Source organism: Parasteatoda tepidariorum, chromosome 9 (assembly GCF_982258835.1).
Source record: "Parasteatoda tepidariorum strain Cologne lab strain chromosome 9, Ptep-v5.0, whole genome shotgun sequence".
NCBI lineage: Eukaryota > Metazoa > Arthropoda > Arachnida > Araneae > Theridiidae > Parasteatoda > Parasteatoda tepidariorum.
Window position 1 is genome coordinate 28,492,727 of NC_141763.1, and position 10,848 is coordinate 28,503,574.

General features: G+C 29.3%; 1 protein-coding gene and 2 long non-coding RNA genes across 3 annotated transcripts in view; 2 read left to right on the forward strand and 1 right to left on the reverse strand.

Moving 5' to 3' along the window:
* The window catches only part of LOC139426668 (uncharacterized), a 41,287-nt gene extending 35,879 nt beyond the window's left edge, over nt 1–5,408 (reverse strand). The window contains exon 1 of the mRNA XM_087151149.1: nt 1,895–5,408. Within this exon, the coding sequence (XP_087007275.1) occupies nt 1,909–5,394 (3,486 nt within the window). The 5' untranslated portion in view covers nt 5,395–5,408 and the 3' untranslated portion in view covers nt 1,895–1,908. The remainder of the gene's footprint in view (nt 1–1,894) is intronic.
* Nucleotides 1–10,848, forward strand: part of LOC139426670 (uncharacterized) — a 74,674-nt gene that overhangs the window by 39,456 nt on the left and 24,370 nt on the right. The window lies entirely within an intron of this gene.
* Nucleotides 5,877–10,584, forward strand: LOC139426669 (uncharacterized). Its single transcript, XR_011637900.2, has 2 exons — nt 5,877–6,013; nt 10,535–10,584. It is a non-coding gene; the product is annotated as an uncharacterized LOC139426669 (long non-coding RNA).

Consider the following 10,848-nt stretch of genomic DNA (forward strand, 5'->3'; position numbering starts at 1 on the left):
CCGTAACTAGATTAAATTTAAGACCTTACGAACAATAATTTCGAATTTATTAGTTTTTTATGCACAAAAAAGTATAGTTCTTGTATCTATTTCCGTAACTAGATTAAATTTAAGACCTTACGAACAATAATTTCGAACTTATTAGTTTTTCATGCACAAAAAAGTATAGTTCTTGTATCTATTTCCGTAACTAGATTAAATTTAAGACCTTACGAACAATAATTTCGAACTTATTAGTTTTTCATGCACAAAAAAGTATAGTTCTTGTATCTATTTTCGTAACTAGGTTTTCAGTCCACTCAAATAAAATATTGTTTTCAATGTATATTTTTACATTCAATCGAACAAATTTAAGGGTTTAAATAATATAAACAGAAACTCTGTGATTAAAGATACGTTTAAGAACTATCTTGATTTCATTATTTATAATGAAATGTTTGTTAACTTCCACTTTCTTTGGCAATCTATCTTTAGCATCAATTCTAAAGGACACAATTATAAGCAGTTACATTAGTACTGTAGAACGATTTTAATCGTTTTCTTCAGCGAGAACTATAAAGCTTTAATTTGATAGAATTTGTCTTATGTTCCTGATTGGATTTATGAGATACCTTTTCGCCCTCTTAGAATGGCAATATCAAAAACAAAAAAACCCTCTCCTACATGGTGTATAAAAAGTATATTTTTTATTCGAGTTCATAAAATTCAAGTGAGAAGCAGAAATGTAAGATATTATCCATTGTAAAAAATACATTACACTATTTGCACTGAACCGACAAGGTACTATTTACTATCAAAATAACTATTTGGTTGATCCTATTTTACAGTGAGGATGGGTCACAAAAATTCAGTCATGAATTGTATTCCTATGAGAGTATAAAGTTAACTTTCTCGGGTAGATTTTATTTCAATTTGTATTTTAAAATTAAGATATTTTAAAAGATGTGGTCTAAGTGTTTAAAAATTGTACTATTTACATGTATGGGCTATAATTTCTGTAGAACTTAACAGTATTTGTATCTTTTTAGATAACAACAGTTTTAATTCAATTTGTTAAAAACAGGTATTATCTTCCGTTTTTATTATAGCACCCAGTGGACGAATTGTAGAATTATTTACGTGAATCAATTTAAAGTGTAAACAGATACAAAATATTTTTTTAATTTTTTTTACTACTTTTGTTACTGTGTTTTTTAAGCTCCCTTACATTTACTTCTGTACTGATACTACCATTTTAACTACTATTAGGCCTTCGTTTCGTATTTTTCTGATTAAAAAAAAAACAATTTAAAATTAGATTACAACTATGATTATTTTTTATTAAAACTTTTAAGAAAACTTATTTGAAAAAATGCACAAAAGCAACTTATTTCACATTTTGAATTTCTTTTAACACTGCCATTTTGTAAAAAAAAAATTTTTTTTTAATCCTACTCGATACAAAAACTTCATTCGTGTAGTTTTAAAAAATCAAAATGGAATCAATTTGGAGGATTTATTTTCCAACTTTTGTGAACAACAATTTATGGATTATTTAGAAATCAAGTTATAAGCATTGTATTAAACAGGTGCTAATTTTTATAAGCATCGTAACATGATTAAGATAGGTACATTAAGAAAAAAATGCAGTGAAGTTATCATTATTGTTGCAAGAATTGATTAAAAATTCCAAAAGCCATTAAAATATTCTTTAAGAGAAAAAGAATTCTTCATTGCATATTATTTATTTGAAGTAAATAATTTCAACTTTTAGAGGAAAAAAAAACTGTTCTAGACTAACTCGCAACAATTATTGCGTTGAAAACATTGAGGAAGTTGAGCGGCAGCAAACAGGAGACTTATCGCCCTAGTAAATGAATAAATAATACTAAAAAATAATTAATAATCAACTTACCAAATTTAAAACCATCAAATCTCCAGAGGCAATAGCTTGAAATAATTTTTCCATCTGGGACAACTTTTTTTATTTTTTCTCGAATTAGAATATTCATCTTCAGCATCAGACTCAAGAATCGATTCCAGTTCTTGTAGAGTGCAAGGCTTTACTGAGATCCACAACTCACAAAGCGAAATTAAAACTTCTTTATCACTGATCAGTTCCAGTATTTTCTGGATGAATGTCATTGGCAAATCTTCGGGCTCCAAAAAATTTACAACGAGTTCTACAACTGGACTTCCATGAGAAAGAAAATCTCTCAGATTTATTCCATTGAACATATTAATAGTTTTTTCCCACAATTCTTGTAGTTCCTTATCTTTCAAGATGTTCAAACAATCAAACAGTAACATTTCTAAAGAAACTCTGGTTTCTCCTTCGTTCAAAAACCTTTCGCACATTAAAATTTTTATATGCTGCTTCATGGCTTCATTGTCACTTTTTAGCCATAAATATCTAACGTTTTCTTGGCTGTTAATTAAAATTCTTTCAAACTTTTTAATTCTATCTATCAAAAAATAAATTTTTTGATTCATGACGTAGTATACTTTGCGTTTTATTTCAGGTTGCAAATCCATTTTGAGAAAAATTGTGCGATATTTTTCCTCTTTAAATAATTCCATTAGCTCCTTGGTTACATTCAATTCCAAATTATCTTTGATATCTTTTACTTTCAAAACTGGTTCAAATTCGAGGCATGTTGAAGCTGATTTGAATTCAGATTGTAAAATATGTTCAAAAACTTTTTTCCTCGTTTTATGAGGCAAAATTACATTTTTTAAAAGATCTTCAAGTTCTTCTTCTGTCATGTGCGAATCTTCAATTGTGCTTAAAGCTTTTAAAATATTTCTAGCTTCTTTAAATTTTCTATTAGATTCAAACAGCAAATCTGAAATATGTTCTATCAGCTGAATTGATTCTATAGTAGAAAAAATATTAAAGTTTTTTAATCTTTTAGTTAGATTCTTTAATAGAGTGATAATAGAATGATCATATCGATTTAATTTATCGAGTTCATCAAATATTTTACGATATATTTGCTTAAAATCATTTAATATATCCAAGATTGTACTTTTTACTTCAGATATAGGCTTTGTTCCATGAATATCAATCACAGTATTCAGTTTTTTGCAACAATTTATCAATTGTGGATATACTTCACTGTTTTTATTACATTCAGAAATGTACTCAGTAATATATATTAAAGATCTAAAGTAAGTATCTAATTTATTCAATGTCAGAAAATCTTCACTCTTTAATTTTAAAGATTCAGACATTTTCTTCAATTCGCTTATAGACAAACGTTTGTCGATAAACTGAAGCAGAATATTTGATATAATTGCGAAGTCTTTTTTATTTCCAATAAAATACTTTTCTCGATGCAATAATGTATGTTCTTGAAATCGATGAAAGTGCTGAAAAATCTCAATGTACCCATCTACAGATTTTTCTTTACTTCTTTTAATAAGAAGTTCGTCAAGTCTTAAAAAAAAATTTTCAGTTGTAGGTTTCAATATGAAGAACAAATCTCTTATTTCTCCGAAAAGGTCTGCTAAATGTTTTCTTTTTTGTTTCTCTAAATTTATTCTACCTTGAGCAGAATTTTCTCTATAGTGCGAAAAACAATGATTTCGTAATTCACAAAGAGATTTTTCCAAACCTTCTGGCAAGCAAGATTGAAGAAAATGTTTAAAAATACAGCCACTTGTGTTCGAAGCGCACATAATTTCTCCTAATACCTGAATAATTCTTTCTAGACATAAAATATTGATTTCTGAGTTGTTCTTTGTAACGATTGTGAAATAATTTTGCAATTTTATTGCAAAAAATTCATTGTTTATTTCTGGTACATTAGTGATAGTTTCTCTTAAAAGGTCCACTCCTTTCACGAATTTATTTGTGAATTGACTAAGTGTAAAGGTTTTTTTTAGTTCGGCTGACAAAATCATTGCATTCTCTTTAAATTCGGTTCGATAAGTAAAAGGCATGAATCGGTAAATACTTTCAGGGTTTTTACACAGTTCTTCAAAAGAACGTGGGACAAAATAGAATTGCTCTTTTGAAACATACCTCTTAGATAGAGTGTATAGAAATAGTGATTGGATAGCATTGACATGTTTATGTTTATTTTTTTCATCCACCAAATGATACAGTGAAACTAAATTGTCGAAAAACATGAAACAAGTTGACTCATCTATATTATCATAGTAGGCGCTAAATTTGACGTAATTCAGAAATTCATTTTCCAGCGATCCCTTATCAAAATAAAAATACTCACAGTAGTTATCGATTATGGAAATTATTATCTTACGTTGCTGTAAATTTTTATCAGATGTCTCTTTTCTGATGTGTAAGATTTCTTGAACAATCTTTAACTGATAGTCATTAAAACGAAGATATGATTTACACAGGTATCTAGCCTGTTCTCTTTCATCACCAAGCGGGGAAAATCCCATCTTTAAGTCATTTTTCAAAGTATCTCGTACCTCTTTCACAGCCGCTAAAATGTCTTCGTTCGGATTTCTAAAACAATTTTCCGGTGTCGCAATGCTGTTAGTTGCATAATTATATAGCCGACGTAATGCAAAAATGTCATGCATACTTATGCAGTAATAAAAACTGGACAACCCTCGGCTATCCGTTTTTTTGGGATCTACATTGAAACCATATTCAGATAATTTTTGTGCCACGTGCAATGATTTGTATAAGTCATGTATTGCATCTTTGCATGTTTTAAGAACACCACTCAAAAAGTTATCATCGTATTTTTCATCTGAAATAACATTCTCTAATTGCGAAAGAACATCATTTGACATTTTTGTTTCCTTAGCTACGAATCTGAGGGTAGAGATTCTTAATTTTGAAGCAAAGCTTGAAGACAAACCAAAGCCGTATGTCAACATTGACGGGTCAGGTCTTTTAAATAAAATCAATTGTCTGAAAGAACCACTTTCATTCACCAGCTCATCTTCTGGGTGATAAAAACTGTACATCATCTTTTCATCAGATTCAATTTCATACATATGAATGCAACAACTCAGGGTATTTGAGACTGCTTGCAGTTCAAATGTGTCATCATTATTTCCTAAACGTTTATATAATATTTCACTAAAGTAATCGAAAAGTGCCTCAATTAAGCTGTCTTTATAAAAAGAGAAACGACTGTTTCGGAAAGGATTAAATTTAAAAAGCTTTTTACTTACGTTTTCAAGCTTTTGTTCCAGTCCATCAGGGTATTGGTATTGTTCATTATTTTTTTTCAACACTAATAAAAGTTGTTGATATCTTTCTTGTCTGTCTAGTGATGAAGAGGGAGAAAAAATATAACTCATTAATATAGCCCAAACTGAACTATTTTCCGGCGGAGTCTGTATTTCCCACATTTTTACATCTTTGAAATGTTCATCATCCGCCATTTGTATCGAAATAGTGTGCGGCACAGGTTGAAGAATCACCATTTTCTATAAATTCAAACAAAAGCTTGATCTATACATATAGAAAATTTTTAAATAGTTTATGGTTAACGAATATCGTTATCCGGACTCGGTGAAAGCCAAAGAGTGAATGCCAAGCAGCTGAAAAAACATGAGCACACCTTGATAAATAACGATAACGCTTTTATTTTCCGATTATCGCTATTAAGATACCCGAAATGGTTGCTTAAAAAATAAGAAAAAACTTGTCTCTGATAACTATCGTTCTGAAAGGCGTTCTTAAATTTCCAGAAAAAAAAAATAATAACTTCATTTGTTTTCTTTGAATTTTTTCCTTATTAGTAATAGTTTTCATACCGTAAATTATTTTTACTGTAAGCACGTCGAACATAACGGACTTATTTTCTGTAGGAGAAGAATTTCAGAAGAGCTTGTTTAGATACTGACATCACCAAAGACGTGACGTCATGACACACGCGTAACATGTAAGAGAGGAGAAAATGATGAAATTTTCTACTGCGACGAGTTCTTCTGTCTGTTAAGTGTAATATTTATCTTGTTACATTTCTTCATTGTTGATAAACTCAAATAGAGAACCTTTTTCTCCAGTATAGAAAGTTCGAGAAAGGGATTTGAATCGTAGGTGAGTATAATGCGTATATAGTATATATTTAAATATATCTAAATATATTTAAAAAAAAACAGATAAGAAGTTGCAGGTTTAATTGAGGTTAATATTATTGTTCGAAAACCACTGAGTTTTCTTTACTTTTTTTTTTTGAAATGTATAAAATGTTCTTTTAAGATAAACTTTATAACAAAAATGCACATTTTATCTAAAAAATTAACTGAGTCTATATTAACTCGATTTCTTTAGGTTACACTCAGTATTTTATTTCATAATCTTTCGTGCAAAACCATTGAAAAGTTGCCTTTATTTTAAACTATTTAAAATTATTATTTTTTTTCCATCTTAAGATTTGTCACGTCTTCTAAAGAGTTTACCGCATTCAAGCAATTTATCCGGTACTGATTCATTTTGGTGGACCGTAAAAAAAACCTACTACCCTAGTACCCAGTACCGACCTGCCAGTGTAGGGATCAGGGAACTGGCATCATAAAGGTTCTGGATTCAAATCCCGGGCAGGGCATGGCTGTTCTTTCGTTCTATGTACTTTTTGTCCTTACTATGGGAGCAACGTTGGCCTACCTAATATGGTACCCCTGAGTCAGTGGCCAACAAATCTGACCTTTAAATGCCTGTATGACGAAAGGCCATTCTCCAGATAGACATTGGGAGAAAAAAAAGTACCTAAAGTACCTGTCAAAACTGTTGGTGTATAATTGCCTTCATTTTTCGGTGTTAAAGGTAAATAATTTTTTTTTAATTACGGAACTGTATCGTGCAAAATATTATATAAAATTGACAACAAAAAAAACACACGATTACAGCAAATTTATTACTAAAAATATGCTAGTTTCTTGAACGAAATATTCTTGTAAAGAAGCCATAAACTAACTGATTATAAAGTGCATGAAAATGTATGTTTTCTGTAAACTGAATAAATAAAAAGTGTGAAAATGCAAATAAAAATTCATCATGCACTTTAAAATTTTTTAGTTTACCTCAACACCAAAAAAAGTGACAACTATTTACCAAAAATTTTTATATTGGTATATTAGTATACTTGGTACCTATTAGAAATAATACCAGTTACCATAATACCAGTAATAATAACCAAAATCAATTAAGCCTTATTGGGCGTAAATAATGTATGGTGATTCTTTAAAATGAATCGGTACCTTTTCTCTATTAATTTTGTTTTCCAGTACAGTGATTCCCAATTTTCCCGGGGTACGGAACTCTCATTTAAAAGTTCAAAAATTAACCAAAGGAACACTATCAACTATTTTAAAAATATATAATAGATCATTTTTTTCTTCATCTTTTTATCAATAATAGTATCTAGTTCAGCTTCTGATTTGTTTTCGGTGTTATGCGTATACTAAAAAATTAATAAAATCGCTGAATTATTGTTTTCATTTAAATGAAAGCGAAAAAGATATGTTATAAACAGTGAGAAGGACATTTAGAGAAACATATTTCTTTGTTGATGAATTTGGTTATTTTCCCTGAATTTGGTTATTTTCTTTCGATAAGAAAATTTTTATGAGAAATACTAGAGTAAGTTTTTTTTTCCTTGTTAATACTACCACCAATGTTTTGTTTTAATAATTTCAAAAAAATAATCTAAATATTAAATAAATAGTGATCGGATAAAATATCATCAAAAAATCGCATAAAAAAGTCGATATAAATCAAAACAGATGTTCGATATAAATCAAAAATCGTTTAAAACAAGTCCTAACTCTCGGAACCACAGGGATCTTTTCACGGAACTCTAGGGTTCCGTGGTGCACCTTTTGGTAACCAAAAGATGTTCCATTACATAAATTTTTTTATTTTCATTACCGTTGATTTTAAAATAATATAGACCATTAGAAATATGTTTTTAAAGCACGATCACAAACAAAATAAATGCGTGATCACAGATAACTGCAGAAATACTCATCCAATCCATGTTCATCAACGAGTTTGTAAAAAAATAATTAAACATTAAAAAACATGCTATAAAGTATTAAATAGAATCGTTTTAGTTTTATTTATAACAATGGCTTTTGCTAAAAAATCATTTTTAAGCATTATATTATAATAGGAAAAATTATAATACTCAAAAATGTGAATAGGAACTTCTCCTTAACTCCGCTGCAAGTTAAGAGAAGACCATTGCGGTATAGGATTTAAGTAATCATCCGTGACTGTACGTACTACCTTTTTCAATTTGTACAAATATGCTTTTAAAACAATATAAAAGCTTTTAAAAGTTGAACACGTCAGACGGAAATTTAATTTGTGCTATCTTTTCTTCTTCTCATTGGCACGACAGCCCAGGATGGACCTCGGCCTTCTCAACAAGCCTATGCCAAGACATTCTTCTCTTAGCCAAGGATCTCCAGTTTATTATCTTTAAAACTTGTAGGTCCTTTTCAAGGCAGTCTAAAAATCTTAGGTTTGGCCGTCCTCTTTTTCTTGTACCTGTTGGCCTGGCACTGAAAGCTTTTTTGGTTGTCCTTGCTTTCCTCCTGCCCATTTAATACTTTGAATTTTGATAAATTTATTCACATCAGGTTCTTTATATGCTTTCTAAGGTTCCGTAATTGATCTTCTAAACCAGGTACCGATTTTACTTATTCCTCCAAAAATGCTTCGCAGTATTTTTCTCTCAAATCTAGCTATCATATTTGTGCTATCTTTTACGATATAAATTATAGAATTGTTAAAAAAAAAGAGTTATAGTTTTACAGTAATCCTATACTTGGCGACATATTTCGGTAGATAAGGAGATCATACGTTCTTGAAAACGAAACAAGGATATGACGTTGCAAGGGCATTGAATTTGATTGGACCAGTAACATGGCGCATTTTATGCTGACATGCCCTTGAAAAATCAACCTCGAGATAAAGAACTTATACTTTTGTTTCGCTGTTAGAAGAAAAACTTCTGCAAGAAACAATTTTTCTCAATTTCTTTAAATGCGAACAGATTATGATTTTTAGATATTTTTTATTATTTCTTATTACTTGTTAATAGACTATTCAATAAGTTTTTGTTCAAAAGTTGCAATATCGATATACGTTCGCGCTGAGAGCTTGGCATATCCATTTGGCGTGCACTTAAATGCAAATAGGCTCTCTCCATTGGGACAATGGTTTTTACCATGGAGAATAGAGTATGGTATGGAGACTTAATGTAAAATTTCCCTCATAATGGATAATGTTTGCATAACTGTCGCCAGTTGGCAGTCCAAACAGTAAGACAACTATTTTTTCATTCGCTAGCAGTGCACTAGCAGGATTTTCGGATTAAAAACTAATATTAAACTTCAGTATTATATATAATATTTGTTCGTCTGTTTTTTGATAATTATAACGAATAATTAGGGGGAAGTTTTGCTTTTGTCCCGGTTGCAAGACGGGCTATCAATCTGAGGTAAAAAAAAAAAAGAAAAGACAAGCAGCTTCCTAGTATTAGCTTGTTTAAAGTTCCTAATGTAAGTTTTTAATTATGATTTCGTTTGTTTAACATTTATGCAATTAAACTTTTACTTGTTTTATGCTTTCAACAACATGGTAAAGATATTCTCTTTCAGAACGGTTTTTTAAACATCAATGTAAATAAATTTTGTTTTAAATCTTCAAGTTTGATCCACAAGTGTATTCTTAACTTCTTGTCTATTTAGTTTGCTTATCAAATGTTTTAATAAATTTATTACTTAATCGTTAAAGTGATTGGTGTTTTTTAATAATTGTTTATTTTGATTGATAGGTCTGATCATCTAAACAATTATAGTTTATAAAAATAATTAATTTGGAAGAATTAATTTATGGCTTATTTAATTCTAAATGCTTGCAGTTTTACATTAGAACATCTAGTAAACAGATTGAAATTTATGAAACACATTGTTAAAAATAGAATAATTTTACGCATTAATTAGAATTTCAGGAAACATTAATTTCTGTTGTTATAGAAGAGATTATTAAGATTTTTAATAATTAAAGAGACAGTTATTGTTCTGTATACTTTAATGAAATTTCCGTGTGTAACAATATTTACTTCACATTATCATTCTTTTATAATAGAAATGTTAAATAATAAAGTTATTCAGTTTATTATTAATGTTATTATTTACTCATGTAAGAAATAATTTTACTTGTTTGAATGAAAATTTTTTGCCAGTATTTAAAAATTAAATAATTTTTTAATCACAAATTAATGTTAATTTCTTTTATTATATCTATCAATAGGGATTTTAGAAGTACGTATTTTCTGATATGAGTTTAGATATAAATACCTCACTTTATTTGTATTATTTTTTGTAAGGATATTAATCTTCTTGAAAAGTGGCGCAATTCCTCTTGCAGATAGGATGCTTAAGTCCACTGATCATGTTTGTGCTTTCATGAATATGATATTGAGACCCATTATCAAGTTACATTACCTGGCGGGTTAAGTTTCATGTCAGTTTATTTTTGGGCTATGTAATGATATGTCAATCGTTAAGATATAATATGAATGTTTCACATCAAAATGTGATTCTCTAGGTTTGGAAGCAAGAAAGAGAACGGCCTAGATTGAAACCTTCTGCCACCCTTTCTAAATTCCCAAATGTTCTTAAATATCTCTCATCTAATGTGAGAAAAAGGAGACCTCCTACTTCAAGAAATAAAGTTATAACTGGCATATATTTTCATTTTCTTAGTTAAGAAAAAAATTCTTTTAAAACTTACAGCTTCTGGTCCATACAGATGAAAAAATAATTGTCATATGCTCTATTGACCTGCAGCCTTTTTTGCTTCGGTAATTTTTCTTTGGCATTTGCCTGGATCTTTTATATATCATATTTTTCTACCTTTCA